This window comes from Bombus flavifrons, chromosome 3, assembly GCF_040668555.2.
Source record: "Bombus flavifrons isolate JBK064 chromosome 3, iyBomFlav1_principal, whole genome shotgun sequence".
Lineage (NCBI taxonomy): Eukaryota > Metazoa > Arthropoda > Insecta > Hymenoptera > Apidae > Bombus > Bombus flavifrons.
In genome coordinates this window covers 18,252,735-18,279,688 of record NC_138444.1, presented here as the reverse complement: position 1 = coordinate 18,279,688, position 26,954 = coordinate 18,252,735, and the positions used below count along the sequence as shown (strand labels likewise).

At 34.6% G+C, this 26,954-nt stretch overlaps 1 protein-coding gene and 1 non-coding gene across 4 annotated transcripts; both read right to left on the bottom strand.

The window, feature by feature from the left end:
* Window positions 1–40: 40 nt before the first annotated feature.
* On the bottom strand, window positions 41–26,954 carry LOC138190217 (synaptic vesicle glycoprotein 2B). 3 transcript variants are annotated; one of them, XM_069132853.1, is made up of 10 exons: window positions 26,722–26,954; window positions 4,803–5,041; window positions 4,142–4,201; window positions 3,933–4,016; window positions 3,538–3,862; window positions 3,005–3,126; window positions 2,609–2,847; window positions 2,015–2,456; window positions 1,186–1,473; window positions 41–699 (listed from the first exon to the last, which is right to left on the bottom strand). In XM_069132853.1, the coding sequence occupies exons 2-10, from the start codon at window positions 4,837–4,839 to the stop codon at window positions 644–646; spliced, it is 1,653 nt and encodes a 550-aa protein (XP_068988954.1). In that variant the 5' UTR covers window positions 4,840–5,041; window positions 26,722–26,954; the 3' UTR covers window positions 41–643. The 3 variants fall into 3 exon arrangements, with proteins under 3 accessions (XP_068988954.1, XP_068988953.1, XP_068988955.1); XM_069132852.1 differs by lacking the exon at window positions 26,722–26,954 and adding an exon at window positions 17,583–17,847; XM_069132854.1 differs by lacking the exon at window positions 26,722–26,954 and adding an exon at window positions 5,857–6,002.
* Window positions 6,799–6,871, bottom strand: TRNAR-UCG (transfer RNA arginine (anticodon UCG)). Its single transcript has one exon. It is a non-coding gene; the product is annotated as a tRNA-Arg (tRNA).

Below are 26,954 nucleotides of genomic sequence, written 5' to 3'. Positions count from 1 at the left end.
CTAAAAGGATTATGGGTACACTATAGAGGAAAAAGCTCAATTTTCTTAAATTTCTTTACTTTCTTTCATAGTTACATTGTTGTTTTACATTTCAAACATTTTGTAATTGTTACATCTTATAAATATGATGGCTGTGTCAGGAGTATGGACAAGAGATACAAAAGTACATAACAAAAATTTTACAAACACCACATGAATTATCAGCGTAAATGCTGTATCTACATTTCACGTTTAGCGAACAATACGCAAAATTCACACACGATTGGAGTGTCACGATATATCTAATATTTGAACATATAATAGAAATAATATATCTTTGTTTTTCTATAAAGAAAGATACTGTAGGAAATTGTGCATTCGTGTTTCATTTATTCTTGGAAAACGTATCCTCTACTATCTACTACGAATTCTAATTGTTAATACAACTTTGTTTATTGTCATTCGAGATTGATATGTAAAATAGGAATGTGATGCTCAATCGTCACGACATACGTTGTTTACAATGAATCGTTTCATGAGTAAATGCGAACAAATGCATGAACATACAATGTGTCGTTTTGAAATATGGTAAGTTTAGCAATTGGAAGGGTACGTGTATGATTGTACATTGATTTAGTTGGTCTGATGTAACTTTCCACTGGTGTCAAGAAAGTGGTTCCCGTGTTGTGTTTGGTAAGAATAAGCACAATAATCCTCCACCTGTAAGAGAAATATAATTTATATTATTTAGTAAAATTCAATTCATTTATTAATTAAAAGATAAAAATGAAAAAAAGTGCAAATTGTTTCAAAATGTAGAAATCTCAAAAAGATATTTTTTTGTTCAATAAACATATCTACATGTGTAGTAAGCGAGCTTGTCTTAACAAGTAGTCAAAAGTAATTTTCTTCTGTTTTGAGTTTAAAATTGGAAGTGCATTTTTTGGGAACTATCTTAGAAACTATTAGAGATAGAAGAATTATGCCCATGGCATAATATGGATGTATAAATAGATTTTAACAAATTCATTTGCTAAAATGAGTTTAAGCAATATATAAAAGATGATGACATTTTTGCTCATTTTTCTTGTAAAATATGTATCGATTTCCAAGTAACTATTTACATGACGTATACAAATCGATGTAACATAAATTTTAACGTTAATAGCATTTTAATTAGCATTTAAAAAACTTAAAAATATCTACCTATTAGAAGAGCAGCAACAATAAAAGTTGGTGCTGGACAATACATGTCCAGGAGTTGAGCTATTACGATGTTACCAATAATTCCACCGAGACGGGCCGCAACCATGGAAATAGCAATTCCTGTAGCGCGAAGTGGCGTCGGAAAAACTTCGGTTATTAGACAGTCTAAGGCTGCGTTTCCGCAGCTTATCACACCGCTAAAGATTGCCGAAACGATCAGATTATGGTGCTTGTTGTATACGAAATACAGTCCGATTGAACAGAGCCCTGATGAAAATGTACTGAACACTGCAAATAATGTATTTTATTTACATTGCCATTTGCATAAATGCTAAGTAGTTATACGTTATTCTCAGCGTTATCCTTGTAAATAGTAGATTCGTTAAAAAAAATAGAAGAGGACAAAGTATCTTTTACACAAAATACAATTGTCGGAATAAACAAAAAAAACTTTTAAATATTAAATTATTAGTTATACATTACAATAGAGTTCAAAGATTTACTTTAACATCCAAAGATTTCATTTTAGAAGACTATCTACATTTATCGAGTACAATAGTAAAATTCTGTTGCTTTAGACTACTAAATCAGATTAAATCTATTAACAACTACAGAAAATTAAAGTTTTATATCAAAATTGACACTGAACGTGTTGTATATTAAATATATAGTATTAAAAAATCTATCGAGTGTAAAAAATAATAAATGTCTTTCCTCTTCTACCTTTCTCAAAAATCGGTCATCTACGAAAAAAAAAAAACGTTAAAAATACGTTAAAAATTTAATAGCGCGTGATAAAATATTTATGCAAATATTAAACAATGCTTACCTAAAAAGAATTTACGACCAAGACGATCCATTCCTAAAACAGCGACGATATTTGCGGGTATAGCGGATGCAACGGTAATCAACGATTCCATAAAAACGGAAGCGCCAATTTTATCCAAGCAAAAATTCTCGATACTCTGAGAACCTTTTTGAACTACATATTCGGTTACTTGACATATCGAAGCAACTTCATCAGGATGATCACGATGGAATTCGTCGAAACGATTGAATAATTCCGGAAACCACATCATGAGACCGTAATAACCGATGTGAAAAGTGAAATTGATGATGATCGATATTACGGTGAAACGAAGTATCGGTGAGACGAACAGTTGCTTGCTATTGTCTACGATGTCAGCGAGCATTGTTTTATATTTGTTTTTTTCAACGGTATTCTTCTTCGGTTCCGGTTCTTGGAAGTCATCCAAAATTAATTCCTTTACCTAAACACGTATCATAACAATTAAAATTACACTCTTTCGAATTTTCTGAATTTCTATATTCATAGAACATAAGATGGTCTATATCATTACGTATCTAAATATAAATATAAAATTTTTAGTGCTAATTAAAATAACGAATATATAGTATTCACCGTGTAACTATCACGCGGTTTGCCAGTGTTAATGGCATAGATCCCACGGAAAATATCGAGTGCCTCTTCGTATCTTCCGCAGGACAAGAGGTATTTGGGGGATTCAGGGAGCAGCAGGAGTAGCCCCGCGACGATAAACGATGGAGCAGCGCAGATCAGCAGGAAGATTCGCCAAGAATTGTACGTGAACGATGAGCTTACGATACCGATGTCGTTAGGGATGATCGACCATGCTAAACCTGGTGGTAAAAAGGAGCATACATTTATTAAAGCACAAATTTCTTTTTAGACTAAAACAACAATGTTATTTTGTAACAAGAAACGGTAATGACGCGAGTATAGTGCGATATTAATTTAATAATAATTAAATTTAATCAAAAGATTACGTAGATTTACCAGCAACAAAGAGGTTTCCAAGTGTCCAGAATGCAGCCATGAAGGACAGCATGGAGCCTCGTTTTGCTTTCGGTTGAAATTCAGCAAAATATGACCAGATCACAGGTCCGCTGCCGCCAAGTCTAAAAATCAATGAATTCTCATAAAATTTGATATATCCTTTAAAATATCACTATTAAACTATAATATAATACAAAACTTTAGTATTTTTTAATAATCTACGACCCATTTTAACATAGTATTTTAACTCAACTCAAGCGTGTATCGTTAAAGAATATTAAGAGTAAAGTTTCATCATTAGAAGTTACGAATAACGCAAAATAATTTCTCCCCCATATTTCGTTCCGCCCTGTTCTATGCGCTTCTCCGTATGTAGCATATCGAAGTGATCGACGAAATCGTCGGTGAAATCGCTGTTACGAATGTTGGAATTGTAATTTTAATGTACATCAATGAAATTGGCCAGAGTATATATATTAAAAAAATGAACGATGTTAATAATTTAGATGTAAAGTGTAAATGGATCGACTTACGCAGCGCCATTTAAAAAACGGAAGAACATGAAAAGTTCATAGGACTGGCTGAAGCTGGAGGCAACGATGCAAAGGGCATTCGTGAAAGAGATGGCGATGAGAACCTTTCGACGACCTAAGGCATCCGCTACGGAGCCCCAGGCGTAAGCACCCGCCATCATACCAATAAAGATGATCGAGTTGAGCCATCCCTTGGCTTGGGTATCGAGCTTTAGGTCACATTGTGCACTAGGTAGAATGAAGGACATAGAGATTACGTCCATCTCTTCGCTGGTGCTGACGAAGCCGCACACCGTGAGGAGGAAGTAGTGAAATTTGCCATAGTCTGAAAAGAATCAAGTAAATTCGTATATACGTATTGTAATATAGGGAAAGAAAAGAAATAACGAAGTTACCGGTAAGTTCAATGGCCTTCTCAAAGTCTGCTTTAACGATGGATCCTTTCTCTGGGTCTAGGGTCTTGCCCGTCGTTCCAATACCTGTTACAGAACATTGTAATATATTCGATACATTTAGTACATTTAGTACATTTAAGCGATGCACAAGATAATACGGTGTTTTAATTTTTCTTAATAGATAGACAGAATTTCTGTATAACACTTACGGGCAAGTTCGAGATCCTTAGAGCCACAGCCGTTTAGCCGCTCGTCTTTTACATCACACTCTGAAATAAATGAGAAAACAGGTTCGTGTTTAATTTATTCCTATATAACTGTACCACTTAATGATTTCGAAATAAGAATTGCATATTATTTAAATCAGTGCGAAGTATGATAATCATATTTAATATTTATAGTATTTTATTTGAATTCATACATCGCATTACAATACATTCGGGATGTTCTGTTCAAGATAGATCTTTGATCGATCGTATTATTGTTTCTAATAAAGAACGAACAGTTTTTTTCCAGAAGTTGTAGAAGGATTCATTGAACATCTGTGCTGTTTTATAAACACAGCGTTAAACACATGGATATAAGACGTTTACTACTTAATTACGCGAAAACCCATTGTAAAAGTATTGCTTTACGAATCTTAGCAATTTTATGATCCTTTTGGATTACGATTCTTCGGATTTCAACTGTTTTGTACGCAATGTATCGATAACACGATTCAAGCCAGATGAATCGTAAATATCGTCGTCTAATCACTGCGAACGTTTAAAATCTAAACTTAAGTACCAGTAAAAAAATTCGTTACGTTATACTATGTGTATCGCTTTAAAAATTAGATACTTTGAGAAGTAGATTTTGAAAGATACGTACTATGATTGTGCTTTGAATTAAGTTCACTCTCTACCATTCTACGATGTCGGCGCAGTTGGGTGAATTTGGCTTTGTAATAGAATTAGATGAGAAATCTTCGTGCTCGACGATGGGCTTCGTTCGATATTAGATTGATCTTGTTTTTGCGGGCTGCTGGATCTCGGCGAAGTCTTTCTGCTGAATCTGTGCTGATCTGCTGCTGCTCGTCGGCGGGGCTAGGTTCTACGCTCACTTGTGAGCTGAAACGCGATATAAAAACATATAACATAACAACACATTATATAAACAGAAAAAGGGTATGTATTTCGCGTTACTTTTCACTAACAGCACTAAACAGAGATACGAAAGCTAGTGAAAGTAATAAAGCCTTGCTCCGTTAAACAAACGATTGTCTTATTAACGTATACAGGCAAGATAAATGTATAGATCCGTAGCTATCATAAACGATACATTCATAATAAAATTGGTTTTAATAATTTGACATGTACATTTGAAATCCTCGATATCGATCATCGATTATCCTACTATATTTATCCTACTATACTATATATATCCTATATAGGATATATATACCATATATATCCTACTATATTTTACGAAGACTGCAATGTTCGATGGTGAATTAAGAATAGACGAGTCAGAAGGAATTTACTTTTTCCATTCGAAACAATATCGAGGGTTTGAGTAGGGCCAATTCGTAGTTGCAGCGATAATAGTGGGCGTGGGTCGTAATATTCCGAAAGGCAACGATTTGAAATCAGAGGCAACGAAATGATAATCAGGTCTGCACGAAGCATCTTGCAAGAGGGACGTGATTCGCATGTCACGAGGGTACTTAAGTTTCAGTCCTTCTTTAATACCAAGGAAAATGCTACGTATAAATGCGTAATTTACAACAATTGTCGAGGATTTTTCCCTTTCAAAATCTTCGTTCTTTTTAAGTTAAGACACTTCTTCTTTCATCGGCGAAGAACTGAATTTTCAGACGCGAGATGAAACGTCAATTAAAATAAAACGAAAAATTTGTATCATCTATACGGTTACGAAGATTGACCTTGATTCGCAGATGACTGCACTCGTTTAACATATAAACACTATGATCACTTTAATTATTATGTGTTCCCACAATTCTATGCTCGATGCAACTAGCCATCGCATACGTAACAGTCGGTTTTCCGCGCTATCTTTCGACTGAACAAAGTCTCGTAAACTACACACTGAGAATATCGTCATGGCTGAACAGATCAGGCTATGAATAATTTCTTGAATTATCATAACAGCCTCGATACAATCTAACGTGAAAACAAACTCGACTAATACATATTTATCCAAATAAAAGGAATGAACTGAAATGAATTTTTCCTGAAACTGGATACCGGGAAACCGGGTTTCTTGTTTACCCTAACAAGAATATCTTTATTTCTAACGCAACTATTTCAAATCAGTTATTAATTTTTTGCGAAACTTTTTGCTAATGTCGTTTGTGTTTTTACTATTCGTGTGATCAATGTTGGAGTATAAAAGCTCTGGCGACGTTTCTAACGCGGATCGATAAAAACGTGTGTCACATAAATACATTAATCTTCGTTTATTCTTTTACGGAGTGTTCAACGTTGACAAATTTATATTTTATAATCGATAAATTTTATACAATTGCTATTATTTAAAATAAAGGACTGGTTTGAAGTCTCTGACGATTATATTTTTGCTTCAAACTCAATCTATGGGGTGTCTATTGTTTACAACTCGAAAGACAAGCCTCGAACGAAATTTTTCTACATAAATTTTCTCTCTTTTTTTTTTTCTTTGAATTGAATCTATATTTTGGGACACCCTCTATAATTTCAACCGATACATTTTTTATAGTAAGTGATACGACTAGATCAGGGTTGTAAACATTCGATTTCAGAAAAATAATTACGTTTACGAGAAGAGAGAAAGAAATTAATTTGGCCGAGCAAAATGAAAAGAAAAAAAAAATTAAAAAAGAAAGGATCGACCGTGACAGGACTCGAACCTGCAATCTTCGGATCCGAAGTCCGACGCCTTATCCGTTAGGCCACACGGTCGTTGAAGGGTAGTTTTCTGAAATTGAAATTTCAATGCTAAAGAAACTGTCACCCCTATTATCGTTCGATACGAATTAATGTTATCGCGCAAACACTCCAGCTTCTGATATACGATATTATTTGATTAAAATAAACGCTCTACATTGATACTCTAACGCATAAACGATTATAAATCTGCATTTATCGGAATATAGGTAATTTAGCGATGATTTATATAATAATTGTAGAGTAACTTGGCTATTTTGAAAACTTATTTAAATTATATAGAATATTATCGTTATAGTTTATCGTTTGTTTTTCATAATTATAGGATGGAATTTTTATCGTAGTAGATATAAATTAGATCTTGTACCAGGTATGTAAATATGAAACCGGAATTTTTGTATAGAAAGCACACGTTTATTGTATGAAAATGATTAAAAATATTTTATTCGAAGTATTGCCCATCGCTAGCTATACATTTTTCCCACCTGTCTGGCAATTGATGGATGCCACGCTAGAAAAACTGTCGCTCTGTTGAGACAAACCAGTCATCGAGCCATTTTCGTACATTTTCGTAAGAAGCGAAGTGCTGGTCAGAAAGTGCGTGTCCCATCGATGCAAATAAATAGTAATCGGACGGAGCCAAGTCTGGAGAGTAAGCCGCGTGCGAAAGTATTTCCCAACTGAACGCTTCGATCGTTTCCTTGACCGGTTTTGCTGTATGCGATGGTGCATTATCACGAAGCAAAATTGCTTTGTGTTGCCTTTTTTGATATTCTGGTCGTTTTTCACGCAAAGCTCGATTCAAATCGATCATTTGTCGTCGGTAGCGCTCGGTATTAACGGTTTCGCCAGGTTTTAACAGCTCGGTGGTCTTTTTCGGTGGTCTTCCACGTTCTTCGTTCCTAGCGTCAAAATTGCCACTTCTGAATTTTTTAAACCACTCGAAGCACTGTGATTTACCAAGAGCATGCTCACCGTAAGCTTCGACAAGCATTCGATGCGATTCTGCAGCAGTTTTCTTCAAATGGTAACGGAAAATCAATGCTGTCCGCAAATCGTAGTTTCCAGGCACAAAATTTGACATGTTCAACGCTATTACAAACTATGCTGTTGTATGAAACTTGTATCGTTCCGAGTCGAAAATGTTTGTGAGATGTGAAGAAAGACTTTTGGCATCAATGACGCAGTTTAGTGATAACTACATTATCAGCTAGGGCCATCTATAGGCAAATTCCGGTTTCATACTTACAGACCTGATAATCTTGCGGTTAGATTCGCGATTGAATTGAAAAGTTTGGAATTTATAAGTTTGCACGTGGTTATGTTACCTTGGAATTTTATGTAATTGATATCAGACGATAACCAACGCAACGAGATATAGGAAAAATACAAGAATTTCGAGAAAATGTTGAATCGAATACCTTGGCGAATCTCATTACAGACCCTGAAAAGCTCAACGACATAATTGCGAGGGAGGCGTGTCTTCGTCTCGTTCTAGAAAACGACTGAATATTAGCAGACATTGACGGACATCCTGTACCAAATACTCGCTAAATAGACGATATCACGCGCGTCTCTTCGAAACCTTCCGCAGACTTCGTGAATCGCTATCATCCGGAACCCATTTTACATATTAACTTCCTCTTTTGTTTCGTTCTACTTGCGCATTTTCTGCTCGTGAACGTTTATTCCACCGTAATCTGTTAATTTTATAATTTCGATCAGTTGGAAATAAATATTTCATCATTTTAACAAATACGTACGTTTCTTGATATATCTTATAACGTTTTTAATTGTCGCGAGAAAACTGATAAGAGTGTCCCGAATAGAGAAAGGCAAGATTTAAACATCTTTTCAGATGCTTATCGTGATAAGTTGTTTTGCCAGCTATATAAATATAAAGTTTCTATAGGATCAAAATCTTTAGGCTTTTAATCATTCTCGTGACAAAGCGATGCGCACGGTTAAGTTGGGTAGAAAATTAATCACGTTAGTTACTCGTTCGATTGTGAATGCAAATTGCACGATAACTAAACACCTTCGTCTAAAGTATTCCAAGTGTATCTATCCTATACCTAATGGTAACGTTATTATTATACGGATGATTGATATTAATCGGGTTAATGCAAGGTATATATTTAATAATAGCTAAATTTCCGAGTACGTTGTATTATTGCATTTTCTTGTAAAGTTACATCGAAGATTCTATCATAGAATTTCTCTATACTAATTCGCTCAAGTTAAAACAAACGATTGAATTGAAATGAACGTACAAACTACGTACGTGTTGCGTTCTGGTAATTACGATCGTAGTGGTAAAACGTACTTTAAATGCAATACTGAAAGCTGACATTAGGAAATTTAATTGCTCTTCCTTGATAACAAGACGATTTCGCGTATGTAAAGAGGTATACAGGGTGGTTGGTAACTGGTGGTACAAGCGGAAAGGGGGCGATTCTACGCGAAAAAAGAAGTCGAAAATATAGAATAAAAATTTTTCGTTCGAGGCTTTGTCTTCGAGAAAATCGACTTTGAATTTTCGCTCGGTACGCGTGCACTTTATCGCGTCTCGTTATAACGGATCTCACTGTAGATCGTTGTCTCGATTGACGTTTTTTTTTTTATTCTATAAAATTTTATTCTATATTTTTTATTCTATATTTTCGACTTCTTTTTCCGCTTGTACCACCAGTTACCAACCACCCTGTATATCGAATCTTTCGAAAAAAGCTTTTACTTGCGCGAAATGTGTCCCAACAAATTTTCGACGAATGTTTCCTTCGAATCGATTAAATTAAAACGTGGACTGACGCGTGCCTGCTATTTTTCAATAATGCAAGATAAGTATGCTTTTATCTCGAGGAAAGAATTCCTTTAACTCGTGATTCCACGATTGCAGATCTTCACGCGTGAAAACTAACAGTAAAATCTAATATTTAAACATTTTTCTATTTCATTCGTTTCCGGTATTATTTCATTAATTTTATACGTAAATCAACATTTATAAAAATATGAATTTGATTTTAAATTAGCCATCTAATCGTAACTTATATCAACGATATCGTGTGTTTAAAAGGTTTAATAAACAATTAGCGATATCGCATTCAGGTCGTTGTACGACACACTACATCGGTGTAATTAACTACATCGGTTAAACTGTCAATTATCCGTTGTGAAATTAAGTTCAATGATCCGTCGTAATGTAATTGCCATCTACGATGATGCGTGCTGCAGGTGCGATCTGTGCACCACGTGCACTCTTGGCACTAATACAGAAAACCTTTTAAGCAGAGAATCTATAGAGAATCTAGTACGTCGATTATTTATTTCCTTTCTTGGGAATTTAAACCGAGTGAATTTAGATAGAATTAGTTACAGCATTAGTTACAGCGATAGATGTCTTCTATGGCATCGCTGGAATAAATTTAATCAACGCAAACAGCGACCAGAGAATTAAAAATCGAATTCTGTTTTATCCCCTTTGGTATAAGAAATCTTACAATTTTTGAAAGATTTTCTATCGACTTGATCGTCGATTAATTTTGCCAAATATCGTTACTTGCAAACATAAAGAAAATTGACCTTTCGTTGAAAAATTCCAAGATATTTTGTACGTTCAAATTGTATTTATCGGAATTTTTATTAAATTTAGTAAAATATCAAGTATCATAGGTTGATAAAAAATAAAAAAATCGTTCTAGGATTATTTTTTTCCCAAGTTCCAACGAATATATATTAGAAAAGAATTTACTATCTTCCTTTCTCTCTAACTTGTACAATATATTTTCCAGTTAATTACACGTTTTACATCGGTCGAACTCGTCATTATAACGATTGTAACTTTTCGTACGTGACTCATTATCGACATAGAGACCGTTACAGAACATAAAACATAAAACGAAACATAATAGCAGTTTCAGCTGATAACAATATTTATAAATTGTCATCTGTATAAACGTTTGCGCATATAATTTACGATTCGAATTTTTGTAGATATACGTCAATTATGTCTGTTGTGCGATAAATTTTACATGTACAGTATGCCCTGAAAGTTTACTTAGTTGGAATAGTTTATACCAATATCTTTCAGAGTGTGAAAACTTCCTTTCATACAGGAAAACGCTGGTTCTTAGAATATGCAAAAATAATCTTACTCTTATTTGCATTTATTATATAACTCGCCACAGTTCTAATATCACGAGCTCTTCGACGAACTTTTCGACATTTACAATAAAAGCTAAGGTTGCTGATAAAAAGACAATTAAAGAGATCTTAACTCAAATTGTAACTCCGTACAGAAAAAAAAAAAAAAAAAAAGAAGAAACCTCGAAGAAGAAATTTTCACGCGTAGAGCTTTTCTTTCCAGCTTTATCAAATATCAGCTGAGTTACAGAATAGAAAACAACGTTGTTTATCACGAGGATGAATCATAAACTGTGATAATAAGAATGAGTAGCCATTCGTTGACATGTTCAGAAAACGCCGATTTGAATGAAACTGTTTTTTAAATATCTCGTAACCTAAGATGGATACGGAAATGCTGAAAATAGAAACGAAAAGGTCGACAGTTTCAAGAACGCAGTCTCGAATTGGTCAGTGTTCTCGTACCTGCAATGACTATAAACGGCTGCAAAGGCCATAGTCTTTACTATCGTCATCGAACTATGTTCCGAAGCATTTTTTACTATTTAATAAATTCGCAAATAAGCAATTGACATCTGTATTTTTATAATTTCCTGTTATCATTGCGAAAAATATGGTTTCTCGAAAAATCTTCGTCGATAATGAAATAGTAATAACGGCAGGACGGAATGGAAAAATGCGAAGAATTGTGTAATATTACACGTGTGAAACGTGTATTTATAGATTACTTGAGTTGCGAATGATTTTTTAACACTCCTCGCGTTTTTACTGAGATTCCTAGTTATTTAACGTAGATAGAGTGAATTTCTGCGCTACGAGAAACGAGAAAATACGAAAAGTTGCTGTGATTTCAACCAGAAAGCTTATTTTTATTAATTGTAACTTTGATTCCACGTGATTGTTAGTAATTTTCTATTCTCGTTTCCTTCTATAAGACGAAGTAATCTGTGAAACAGTAGGAATACCGTATACGTATATTTTTGTTATTTAAACAAGACATCTTCGTAATATACGACACTTGTACCAATCCCCTACATTCTACATCGAACGATCTTTCTCGCTGTTACACCTATTGTTTTTCAATCCGGTCACACGAAAACAGTTGCTACACCTTCGTTCTTCTTCCATCATAGAACTACTTCGACCTTGCCGATTTTCCCATAAAAGTGATGGAACTGAAACGATATTGATATCGAATTAACATAAATTAATCCTCTTATATAGGATTCCGTTTCGAGGCTTCCAAGTTACATACTCTTTCGATTCGTCGCTTCTTAATATTACTCTATCGAATTATCGTACCATTTGCTTATAATAACTATTAATTATTAAATAAGAATAATTTACACGCGTCAGTGACTTACGATAATTACAAGTCGAACAAATTTTCTTTTAACGAGTACAAGTTATATCCTTGCACAAAAGTTTTATATTCTAAGGTCTTTTGCACGAAAGTGAATGGAAATTTCAAGAAAAAAGCAAACAACATAACGTGGTGTAAATTGGAAAGTTCGTCGAAACCGCAGAACGAAGAACTATGAATGATAAATAAACAAAAAATTTGATCGCCCAACTGTCGATGTATATCTACGATACATTTCGCTATTTATCACGCCGCTAATAAATACCAAGTTAAATATGTAATCTACTTGTAAACATAGGTAGTTTAAAAACGGTTCGTAACCAAATTACTTAGTTTGACTCGAACGTCGTGCCGATTGAAATAAAGATAAATGGGTAAAGAAACTCGTAAAATAGATAGAGGTCATTGTAGATAGAAAAAATTGGCGAAATTCGCGATCAATGCGAACCTCGAGCGTTCATCTCCGTCACGCGACTGTTAATCGGGGGATCGCGTTTGATTAAAAACGTGGACCGCGATTGCGGATCGAACGGTGCGAAAAGGAAACGAGGTCAAGCTGTTCTCGAAAGCTCTAATCGGCGTGTCAAGCGTGTGGCACTGAAAGTAAAGCGGTTTATAATTATCGTCAGTCTCGCAAGGACATAATAATCAGTCTCGTTGTCGACAAATTTACCGGCGGCAGAGAAGCGATGCCGTCGCTGAAAAGCGGTGTCATCATACTCGTTAAGACTGGTTCACACCACGCTACCACTGCTAACTAATTGGCACGTTTTCGATAAGCGTATCGTTGATTCATGATCGCTCTCAATCAAAAATAAACGCACGATAAATGAATTTCTTGACTCCTTTGCGTTTCTGTTTCGTTGCATGTTTTATAATATCCCTTATCTCGGGGGGATAGACTCGGGGGGATGTAAACCAGCTTGATCGAGTAAGAACAGAAATTTCTGAATCGTTGAATATTTTATGAAGAACGTTGGAGATATCGAAGTAATAATATATTCTTTTTTTTCAGATTTGTATGAAAATGAACGCAATTAAAAAAGTGGAACTCGAGAAAAGATTTATTTTGCACGTGGAATACTTTTAAACTGCGCGTCGTATCAACGCGTTGAATACTTTTAAATCTTTCGTAACCTACTTAGAATCTGATTTAACAAGTTACTGTATTTCACTTGATTTGCGAATGATAAAGTAAGGAGGACGTTTCGGCGAATGAATAAATCACTCACAGCGTAATTTGACATTTAATATCTCGTGTTTTAGCTAATATTCTAATAATTAAATTTTGTCGATCGAAGATCTTCGACGAGACACGCGAGAAACAGTGTTTATCGAAAAATTAGTAATAATTAATTGTCAGAATTGATCTTTGCAATTAAGAACGAAAAAATAAATTACTTACTCCTGGAAGAAGCGTGGAATTTCATGAAATTACGATCCAGGGATCCGTGGTCCGAAACGAAAGGATCAATTAATCGATCGACTGATGTTGCATACCAGTTAGAGGGTGGTCGCATTTAGGAAACGCGGAAATACCGTGAATAGAATGATAAAAGTCAGATGCGTCGAGAAATGACAACTATCACATATGTAAATCCTCAAATTTATCGAAATTATATAACATTTCGTCAAGGTTATCGTTTAATTAGCTGTAATTATCATAGCGAACCACCGGTTTATTAGACAAAGCGATTAAAGTGCGCAAATCGATAAGAACTTCGTGTACTCAAAATTTCGAAAATAATTCTCCGAAACATGCTTATTACTATTAACAAATAAATTGATAAACTATGTTCTCCACGATCATGGACATCGTCCCTCTTTCGAAAAATATTCAAACATCGATTTACGATGAATTTCTAGCTTTAATGTCTAGCTCTACTGTCTACGAATAATGACAAATAATTCTGCAAAATAATTAACTCTGCTACTGTTCCACTTATTCTTCGCGTTTGTAAAAAGTAGCAAAACTTGAACGAAACAAAGTATTTAAACAGTTGTTTTTTTTTATTAAATAGTATCTAATAGTATGAGGAGGAATAACAGAGTTAAAAGTTAGGAATTTTCAAAAATAATCTCTTTACGATAAGTAAAATGCACTTGTTTAAAAGTCTCGAAGAGAAGCTTCGAATCGACGATCTAATAACAAAGAACATGAAAATGCACAAAAATTTGCGACGCACCGATTCGACGAATAAGAACGTGTTTTATCGTGTTACACGCGACTTCTACGTATAATAAAATAATATTCGATCCGCGAGAGACGGTGCGGCGTTTGGTAATGAAGTGACTGTCAGAGAGTATCGAAGAGTAAAAGCAAACTGCCACCTCCTATCACTCGGTTTGCAAACGTTCCCGTTCGTTTCCTAGTCTATCGAATGACATGCTGATGGTGGCCATGAAGGGAGATGCCCCCGTTACTTTGCTCGATTCGCTTCAAAGGATATCAGATCCTTCGATCCTTTCGTTTCGACGTTGTTTCATCGACTCGTTGACGCTCTTGCTATCGCGTTATATCATATTAATTTGTTAAGAAAGAAAATTGAGTTAACTGTTACTTACGCTATACGTAGATCGTTAATTCCTTGGATGTAATAATTTTGTTATTTTCCTATATTTCAATTATAACGAATTACAATCCTTGATCCTATAGGAAATTACATCTCCTGTAAGAGGAAGCGTAAACCGGAAGCCATCTCAAGCCGAAAGACAAGAATCACCAACGATAGTAAATAATATCACGTTTCTCGATATTTTATTTCTATTGAAAATAAATTGCATCATATTTGTACGTGGAAGAATTGAAACTGATCTACTTAACATTTACGTAGCTTTGTTAACTTTTACTTATATTACAAAAGTTTCTGATCGACGGATCAACGTGTTAATAAGTTAAGTTGAATTTTACCAGCCGAACTTTAGAAGATCTTAGTAAGTTAGGATTGCTCGTGAAATTGAAATTTTCATTAAAGTTAACACGAACGATACTTTCCACCGATGATGCCATTAAAACGAAACAACAAATTATCATTAATATTACGGCTAAATAGATATTTAATAGCTAAAACACGTTTATATTGAGATCCTAATTCTTCAGTTGTTCATGAAGATATGAATCGCATAAACATTCACAGTCCAATTATTAAAGATATTTTCGAAGCGAAACAAGCATGTGTTTACATTCTATTTTTTCTGTAAAATTATATTTACAAATATATCTAGGAATTTGCATAAATACCGGCAACTAATTAATTACGATAAGCGTTTCATCGTCCATTGCAGCTCATTTATGTATGCTTGCGCTAAATATATATCTCCGAAGTAACAAACTAATATTATTGGATTAATAGAATCGAAATGAACGTACGTAAGTATATATGTTGAAGATTGATCTAAGTTTAACGAGCTAAACGAAGTTGATGAAGTTTATTATTGAAGCAGCCATGCTTTTAGTTTTTACGCAAGAAAGAGCGCGCTTATTTTTGCAAAATCATTATAACGCGTTCTAACGTTAACGAAAATTCGTCTCTGATGAATTAATCGTTTGTTAGCTTATTAATTAAGGGAGAGATAAAAGGCAAGTGTAACCGATAACAATGGGTGAAAGCGATTTTTCGCCTAAGGTAATATGAAAAATGGAAACAAATATGTCGACCTCGTCGTCACTAGGGCAAGGTTTATTCCGTCTACGCTCCAAGAATCATCGTAATTTCTTACACTATATTTTTTTATGTTCTATAACAAAACGTAGTTTAATCTTTTCCCATTAATATTAATTAATTATACGGACAAAAAGTTGTGAAATTCTTAAGAAATGTGCAGAAATTCAAAGAACTACAGGTAAATTAATCCGAGTTTTAAATTTAAAGGTACCATAATTTTCTGTCATATCCAAATTCTATTATCTATCGGAATCACTTCCTAGAAACGCTAGAATAAATAACTATATCTTAGCGTGTCATTTGTGAAACTCGCACGTCCAAACGATTTTGAATCGAATTTGAGGCGAACGTAATTCCGGTATTGGTGAATAAAATCAAAGATTATTCACCAACTTTACTAAAATACTGCTGTAATTTATTCATAATAGGACGAGCAATTTGTTAAAAAATCTATAATTCTCGGCAGTAACGTCAAAATTAATGAAATATTATTTTAGTTATTATTTTGTCGACGTTGCGACACGTCTTACGGCGAATCAACAATCCATAGAATAAGTTAGAACGCTGTTTAACATTTGTACCAACGCCAAAAACTTTCAAAACCGGTTACGTCCCAAATAGAATAAGATGTTCTAGTCTCAATGTCCACGTTTCGCGATCCTGCATTTTGAATTATTATGTGTTTACATAAAACGCGGTATGTTTACTTCGCAGACGTTCGCCATCTCGATGGCTAACTCCCGGCGTGCGGTTTTAATTTATTGATTGAGATTAAGATTCATTCGACGTGATGTCAGTCGACGTAATTGTTGGTCAATTTTGATCTTGAATAACGTGTTTAGCATACTGAACGAAAGTAGGCTTTTTACTGACATTTTTCAAACAGTTCAATGGCCGACGTTATTTATACGAATGCAGAGTCGTGACAAACTGGTTCGTTTCCATAGCTCGAATTATGGAAATCGGGTAATAAAATAGACGAAACGTAAACATCACTATAAGATCTTTAATTCTTGAAGATTCAATTACATTGATAAGTAACAGGAGCATAGACGATCATGAACAACTGCGTCCTCTGCTTCTATTGAACGTTCTAAGCTCGATCTGGCAAACAAGAAAGAAGACGTTCGTTCCTTCTCGCCATCATCTCTCAAAATAACGCAATAGAATCGAAGAACCTAATTGTGCCATTTGTGCGAAACAGAAAACACAAAGATATTAACAATTTCAAGAGATATTAACAAACGTAAATATCTTCCAACTGTACTCAAACATCGTGATATTGATACATCTTGATCGACCAATTTCGATAAAAATACGTTAAATATAAATATGAATCGACTGCTACAATCGTTTCTTTGCGTTCCATACAAATTTCACATTTAACATTGACATCGATAGGCCACGGTTTTTTCCGCTATTTCGCATTATTATCGCAGAATATTAAGAAAAGTTTCTCTTTGCAATCTTAACGGGCATGTCTGAGCCAAAAATCGACATGAAGTTTTACATTTAACGGTAGTTAAATAGAAGAAAAAAGAATTGTAAAACTTACAGTGTGCGGTTTGCCAAGTCTCGGAGAAGTTGCCCGAATTGGGGAACCGAGAGGCAATGGGAGAGCGCAAACCTTATATAGGGGAGGCCACGAGGCACCAATATTCCCCACTCTTCGTTCGTAGAAGCCACACACAAACGTATCTGCATCCAGAGAGTCAACGACGAGTCGTTGGAAAAAGAGCAAACGAGATCACGAAAACCGACATCCATCTTTTGATGAATAAATTACTTTATATGAGTTTATAGCGAAGTTTCGTTCTGACACACTTCGTGTTGTGCGAGTGTCAGCTTGCGAATGCTCTTTGAGAGAAACATAAAAGCGCATGGCGCTGAAGAAATTCGCGGTACTCGCGACGACGCGACCATCAGTTGCGTAACCTCGTGTAAACGATTCCCGCGAATATCGCCGCGACATCGATAGCAGGAGTCGGTCGTTGGACACCCACGAGAAAGCATTTTTTCCGCTTTAATCGATTGTTTATCGATAACTAACCGATAGTTGGAAAATCGATGATGTATTTATCAGTGGATTAATATCAATATTAATTATTTTATTGTAACGAGGCTCACGGCCGAGTGCGATCTTTCGTTCGACATTGCACGTTACTTGCGGTTTAATAGGTTATCCTGCTAAACATTATATCGTTCGTAAAGTATTTAGTAGATCGATTATCGGTAAGATGGTGGATTTTTCTGCGTTTATGGGGAATTTTGAAACTGCGATATTGCACAAAATACGCGTCATATGCAAGAATATAGAAAGACAGTGGATATTATTGGAAGGTCAATTATTAGTAGACTGCGAATTTTTATACATTCGTGGGAAATTTAGAAGCGAAATATTCCACAAGATACGGTACATTACGATAAATTGTGGAATATATGGAAAATTTCAAGATGCAAAAAAATATGCAAAGAATAGAGCAGTAGCAGAGCGTTGATTCGTCAGAACGGCAATCTTAATCGCACACGTGGCCCAACAGTCGGTTCGAAACGAGGATCAATCGAGACGTTCAATTCCTTTAAATCAGTTCTCTAGTTGTTTCGCATTATCGATTATCGACGTTTGATCGAAATGGGAATTTCGACCAGCAGCTAGTAGAATTCAGTGTTGGTTCGAAATTAAAGCTAATTGTGGTATTGGTTTCAGATTAATTTAGTATTGTCGTATAAATTAATTCGCGAAGCACAGCGAAGGACACGTTTCGAATTCTTCCGCGCCATCTACACGTTGTTCCATGTTGTACGATCATAAATTTAGACAAGAGCATTTAGACAGATTTATTATACTTTTCTGAACTTGCTCTCCTGCCAACGATTTTGCTGGTCATTAGCTAAGAAAAAAATTTCACCTTAAAAAGAATCTCGCCGTTCGAGAAGAGCAAATTTAACGAGTCGCTTAACGAATAAACAAATGATAAATTGAATTAATTCGACAAATGTATCTGGCGAACAATGAAAAGCGCCGTAATACTCGGTCTTATTTTTTTGTTCTTCGTCTTACGCAATATTACTTAATCGCATTACCGACGAAAAAATAAAACAACTCCTCATAAAATCTTTTTACACGATTTCTTAGTTCCTTTTCAGTGTTACTTTAAATCCTGTACGATTTTGATACCGGTATTATGCCATCGAAGCTATATCGAAACCAATATATTATCGAAAATCGAAATAAATATCGGTATTTTTGCGATTTTCCTCTTGTAGAGACGTTACATTAAAATATGTTTTTTTTCTCAATAACTAAGAATCACGACAATATATCGATGCTGGTCGTCTTCCGTAATTATTTATTTACAATATGAAGGAAGTACTTTACGGTATGGCGTGATACAAATTTCCGGAAACGACTCGCCGAAATCACCGACGAGTCTTCACGTTCTTGCCATCGATCTCGAAAACCCTGATCCCCATTCGTTTATATTCCATATCCATCTTATTGCTTAACCTGTCTGCTATCCATTTCTGACATAAAGCGTATAACCTATTTGCCTCGACTAAACTAGCTAAAGTTGACAGCTACCATGTAGTTATTATACATCAGGAAATTACGATAATTAGGAAAATATATTAGGAAACATTTAAGGTTTTCTGTTTTAATTTTTATCGGAAAGTGAACTCAGCCTTCGGTTGTATCGAAAAATAATCTGAAAATAAATATCATACGGAGAGATTGAAAAATAATTTTAACGCAAGTTTGCAAAGGAAATGTTTGACAATTACATTGCTTGATTTTCGAAGAATATATCTCAATTTTTTTGGTAAAGCAAAACATCACGGATGGACGATTGTGCGTTTTCCAGAAGACAAATTGGTGGCTCATAAAATCAATCAACGGTAAGAACAGAGTCGAAATTGAACGAGAATGTATCGCTAATTGCGCAGCAATCGTGTCGTCAATCATGTGGGTTTACCAACTTTAAAAAGATACACGTCAACTCGTGTTGAAAGAAACGTGATAATGGAGACACTGTTTGTAGTAAATCTTACGGCGGCTTAACAAGCGCCAAAGTGGAACCAGCTTTTCGAGACTTATGCACACGAACTACAAACCGTTGCGAGCTCGCCACTAACTTAAAGGCTGATTCAGACACGGCCAGTATCCATCAAATAGCAAGTAAAGCCGAATCTACACTCTTAACTTTCGATGATCATTGCGGATGAAACGAGGATGAAAGCGGTGTAAATTCGCTTTTACATGCTACTTGACTAAACTACTGACCGTGTACGAACTAACCTTTACAGCTTCCAACTTTTACGATCCTATAAAATAGAATCAGATGATATATTCGATATTTATTTCAAACTACTTGATGTTCATTCTGGCTATGGTGTATTAGAGGAATTACAAAGAAAGTTCGATTTTACATGTAATTTCGAATTAAGAAAGAATTTACTAGAAATATAGTTATAGTTCGTTAGTATAGTCGGCCATATTCTATTTCATTGAATCCTACTCTACTGAATTTTAGTCAACCTGTTTAGCCCATATTTACAGAGCCGAGGTCGCCTGAATTTCCATCAACCTGTAATTGTTAGTACGTATCTTGTATCTTCCACCACCTTCGCGATATTGTCGCAAACTTTTACGGATAAATGAAACGTGTCTTGCACTCACAGTCATCGAGATACCAGGCGCGATACACGGACAGAAACATGGTTGCATTGTCTTACAATCTTACTCGGCATTAATATACGCAATGATATATGACTATCATGTAATCGATTGTCTCGCCGCGCAATGATTGTCTCTATTCGTTTCTGTTTCGCTCGTTGCGGTGTCCTTCGCGATGGCAACTTTTCAAGCTCGATGTTCTCGAAAACGAAGCCCCGAACGCAATTTTGGTATCCTTGATTTTCGTCTCATTTCGGGCTAAGGCTTCCCCTGTGCTGCGAATTTAGGTTCTTGATGTACATTGGAGTTAGAAAATATTTAGTACAAGCATATGTATAATTATTTCGCAAAGATCACAGATCTGCTTAAACGGTCGATTATTCATTATATTTTAATGAAGCTCGATAATCGGTAAGACCACGTTTCACACTTATTATATACTCAAGATGGCTATCACGCTTTATATCAATTTTTTATTGAATACATGTTTGCAACAAATACCTTCTAATTTCTATATACATTTTCAGATTAGTTTCAAATTTGATCAATACAATTTCAGATATACCAATATAAATTGTGCCGCATTACATATACAGGGTGGTTGGTAACTGGCGGTACAAGCGGAAAGGGAGTGATTCTACGTGAAAAAAGAAGTCGAAAATATAGAATAAAAATTTTTCGTTCGAGGCTTTGTTTTCGAGAAAATCGACTTTGAATTTTCGCTCGGTACGCGTGCGGTACGTTATAACGGATCTCACTGTAGATCGTTGTCTCGATGGAAAAATTAAAAAAAAAAAAATTTTTATTCGAGGAGAATCACCCCCCTTCCCGCTTGTACCACCAGTTACCAACCACCCTGCATAACATAAATGCTTAACATGAATATAGAATTTTTCTATGGTGAGTGTTCAAATACTGGATCTTTATTGGTTTTGTAAGGAAGAATTAACTTTGTGATTCCGACGAGGCTTCTGATTTAAAAATGGCTCTAATAATACATTAAAACTATTTTATCGAAATATTTGTCGCATAAATATTTATTTCAATAAATGAAAATGTAAGATAAGAAATATCGATCTTGAAATAAAAGTACAAAAGAAGAGAAAGAATTAGGAATATCGGTTAGTAAGAAATAGATTTCATTAGCTACTGGCTGATTAAGAAAACGAAACAATGGCGTCGTGATCGAAACGATACGTAATAAATATTTTCCAGACTATGGTCTTTGGCATTCTAATCAACGATGATGTTATCGAACTTTGTTGAACTTGGGAGACCACATAACGATGTATCGGTAGTATCCAGTCCTATGAAGCCTACGATATTGTCTACATAATAAAATGGCCATTATACTACATACTTTCCAGTTAACACATACATGATACAGTCTCGGCAAACATTTCAGATATTTCCCGAAGATCTTATCATATACATATAATAAAATTGGGATGTAGAATAACGCGTATCAATAAATGATTCTTCCATGTTATCCGCATACTTAAGAAATTTCTCTTAGCGATAGAAACAGAAATAGAAGAATACTTTATTACTAGTTTCTAACACTGAGAATAAAAAATACGAAATTTAAATGTCGTAAATTTAAATCCAACATAAATCATTGTAGTCTGCAATCTATGAGGATACTATGCGCGGGTTAAGAAATCTCTTGGTAATAGAGAAATACGACTGACAATGAACAGAAAATGCGAGTAGGAAATGGGCCAAAGAGCGGAGCAAATTGAACAAATCGTTACAGAATGAAAATCAAATGCAGAGACAGATTTGACGTTGCATCGATCGCCAAAACATACGTGTTAACTTTAAAAATTCCTTTTTTATAAAAGACGAGAAATATGAATTGTGCTTTTTATCTGCGGTGTTCGCATGACTGTGAATTTTATCGCGCACGGATCGCTCTAAATCGACAGAAATAGAATAAAGTAGTAACGTGAAAAACAATCCAACATGGTAAGAAACGCGAACGTGGCCGAATGTATCAACGCGGCAAATGCGTTCAGGTGTACAGTGTACACAGACGCGTGAAAGTAATGCGAATTATGCACACGCACGGTCATATGTGTCCGGCGTTGTGTACACGAGTTGCTCGTAGTGAATCATCGAGCGTACTGACGTCATCAACGTGCTCTGGGGGCAATCAACCGGCAAGCAGCGTAAAAATCTTGCGGATCACGCGTCACGTACTGCACGGTTGCAGCGTGATTGCGTGGGTGGATGTTGCGAGTTGAATGGGAGCTGAATGCGCGTCGTTTCGGCGGAACCCAAGAAATTCGATGCAGTTCGCGTCATACAACGCTCTCTTCTCAATAACCTCTTCTCATATATACGGTGAGCGACAAAAGTATCTCGATACTTATCAACGACGACCACTATACTTTGAGCATTTCGTATATTTTTCCATATTATGCATCCTTGGATCCTCAAACTACGCATAAATACATAAAAATCCGCCATCCACTTATTATACTTCTATTCGTCGTTGAAAGAATGAGGCAAAATAGATTTTAATTTGCAGAATTTAATTAACCAGGTATGTTAATCTTGTTTACTTATGTTCAGTTCAAGAAGATTATCTTTCATTCTGATCGAATGAATTCACAAAGGAGTCTAATTTTCTCGATAAAGCTACTGCGAAAGACACCATTCTAGAATTTCTAGGATCTAGGACTCGAGGGAGGTACACGCTGTAACTCGTTGGCAATGACATCCTGGTTCAAATAGCGATCCATGTGAGAAAATCGGTTTCATTGCGACATTTGCATTTCAAGCTAAAGGTAAACCAATATTTTCGCCTATTACGATGCTATATTAGGTTTACGTGTGTTAAACCACGCGTGTTTGTCATGCATGAACTCTTCGTATGTTTATCTGTCCCGCTTTTGGTTACCCTTGCTTTACCGTGCTTGCATCGTAGAAAACGTATTTTAATATTTTGATCAGCCGTCTAAGTATTTGTCTCGAAAATATATATATGTGAGTATTTTTTAAACAAAGTATTATTTACAAAAAAGTATTATTTTACAAAGTATTATTTACATTTTACGATTGTGATGTTATACAAACATTGGCTGATTTTAAACGAATAAACAGAAGGATACAAAAATATCGCATCAACCATCCTGTCTGAGTTTAATAGAATCGCAGTAGATCGATTGTATACTTCTGATAATAAATCTGTCGATCAACGAGGCCAGAATCAACCAATCGATGGAAATCAGATTGGAAATCCAGTTGTTGCTGTGCTAGATTTCCGCCATACCTACGGTGAGCTATTATGTTTACCTCGTTTTATTACTGTTGCAAGATTTCAATTTGTTCGTCTCACGGATTTATCTCATTTTCCATAAATTTGAATTTCTGACGTTGGACGTATGATTTTTTTTTTTTTGAAAGGATCAACTCTGCGCTACACATACCAAGTATGTATAATAAGCACGTGCTTCTGTCAGTTTTTATTATTATGACCCTCGATTCTGTTTTCATTTATCTATCTGATTTTTCAATATTAAAATTTTTCAAATCGAAGATATATCTTTGAGTAAATAATATAAAGTTCTAGAATTTTGAGAATTTTTGCATCTACTGTAATTGCGAACAGCTGTAACTTTACGCAATTATCATTTAATTATTATAAGACGTTGAATTGTTCAACATCTGTTTTTTGTCGATCTTTTTTAAAGATCTATTCTTCCGGGTGTCGTAATTTTTTTAACGTTGCTTAAGTTTTCAAAGAAAATTGCAATTTGATTGTGCTCATCTTTTCATGTCACCGTGCAAAATATGATAATAATGGGCTGTTATCTGTGTTTACCAAACCGTTTCGAAAACTAGCAAGCAAAACGTACTCCTTTTAAAGAAACCAGATCCGCAATTGTAATTTTGTTTTCTCAACTACAGTTTACTAAAATACTAAATTTGTGCTTTCAAAAAGTGAGATACAGAATTAAGCTACTCGAAAGAAGTCTTAGGAAAATGATAAAATTAAAAGGTTATAAAATCATAAAATTATATTTTCCTGTATCGTTATTAAATTATAATATAATTATAAAATTGTAGGGAAGTTAAGCTGTTCTAAAAAAGAAATTATTCTCTTACATCAACGAAAAGTCAGAATAAAGCACTACGTAATAAATTTTCGAAGGATTCAATCATTTAATAATATTCTGCTTTCTTTATTCTTTCTATAAAATTAACAATTTGCGTCATATTGTGGCATTAATCGTGTACTTCGCAATCTACTGCAAATTGTACTTATGATGAAGAATTTTGAAATTTACGATATAGTCACGATCTTGAATCTTACGTATGTTACCAATACGGTATAGGCATTTTGTAGGTTAGGCAATATTTCAATACTGGATAAACTTCTTTTCCATTGATTTATTGCATCACGTAAATCAAATTTAGAGGTCGGAAAATTACGTCGTTTCGAATGGAAAAGTGTCTAGCACCGAGCTTCAAACCTTAATTATCTAATGCATTACTCAATCGTTAACTCTGACTTGTTAATGTTGTTACATAACGCATATAGCTGGTCTAAATTTCTCATAGGCCTCGTATCTGTATAGGAAAAATTAAACGAAATATTTTCTGATCCTTGTTACTACTAAACGAGATGTGACTATTAAACAAAATGGACGTTGTACATTTTCATAATGATATTTGATTTAGGTAAGTTTACGAAAAACTAAAAACAGTGGTAAACAACATAAACCCTGCTGCTTTCATTGGATCAATGTGTCTTTAAATATTTAATTTTAATATTCAATGTAATTTTACTTTTTGCGTATTCCATGCTTTTTATCAATAAAATATCTCAAGAATAGAAAATATTTAAAGAAATACATACAAATGTGAAGAAAAAGCGAGAACAGCAGACTTAAGTAAAATATTATTCGAATTTTCTGTGTATGAAACGTATCAGAACTTGCTACTTTAAACACCATTGCAACTATCCCGAGTGTTCATACGTGTCACAAATGACCGGTATGATCTATTTCCGCTCGAAATCCACTAGACTTATTATCGAGCACTGTAAGCTGATTTCACCACGAATTCATTTGATCTACTAGCACCCTATTAGACACTTGCAAATACTAGGATGCACACGAAATACTACTACTTACATCAGTTCATTTAATTTACTCGCTCATGAATGGAATGCACTTCACGAAAACGCAGCGAATCTTTACTTAAAGCAATAAGGAAGTTTGAATTAAGTAATGGATTTAAAGAGATCAAGCCAATAACAAAGTTTCACACTGATATATAACCATCGAGCTTTTTTTCTATTTTAATTCGAGTTATACTTCAACCTAATTTTTTGCTGGAAATATAAAATAATCGATTTATATTTTGTTTAAAAAACGTTTAAAAAACGATAATAAAGTTTCAAATTAATACAACCACGATATTGTATCAATTAACTCTAATCTAATTTTATAGAGAAAAAGAATACAAAACATTATCTAAGAAATGTTGAAAAAAGAATATTTAAAGGATATTACTATCTTATAACTAGTAATTCTGTGGTTTTTACTAATCATACATTACCTCGTAATCAATAGCTTAAACATTACAGAGATTAAATATGGATTAAGAAAACTAGATGTTGCGATATGATCCTCGTTTTATCCAACTGAATAAATAGTTCCACGTTAATATTAAAACCTCCTTAGAGAACTATATATTATACTTGAAACATTACTTAATATTACTTAATTTAACTTGTATCATTAATACTAATACAATTATCTAACAAGCTTTATTCAAACGATCTTATACCATAGAACTTCTTCTTATTATTCGTTTATTTATAGTCGTATCAATTACGAGATTTTTAGCGACTACTTTGGGTTGAAGAACGCACATATATCGTTGTATCTAAAAGAAATATCTTGTCACTAGGACCAAAGTCACTGAAAAATCTCTAACAACCACTAAATTGCGGAACGACGGGACGACCACTCAAAAGAAGATCAAACCTAATTTAGTTACTCACCTAATCATAATATCTCGTCTCGAGACGATTTCAAACCGGCAGGAGCTCATTCAGCGTAGAATTCGCGTTACCTTTTGATACAACACTTCCGGTAACACTTTTTTTCCTCTTTCTTTTTATTACGATCCAAGTTATAGGAGTTGGCGAGGCGTCGATAGAGAGATAACTAAATCACTACGAAGGGGTCAGTTCGCGGCGAGTACGTCTGTCAATCTGTTAGTACAACTGCCAAC

Coding starts and splice junctions, on each gene's coding strand:
- LOC138190217 (XM_069132853.1), bottom strand. CDS start 4,839: ATGGTAGAGAGTGAACTTAATTCAAAGCACAATCATA. Junction 3,127..3,537: donor CGTTTTTTAAATGGCGCTGC/GTAAGTCGATCC, acceptor ATTGATTTTTAG/ACTTGGCGGCAGCGGACCTG. Junction 1,474..2,014: donor TGGTCGTAAATTCTTTTTAG/GTAAGCATTGTT, acceptor CATTATTTGCAG/TGTTCAGTACATTTTCATCA.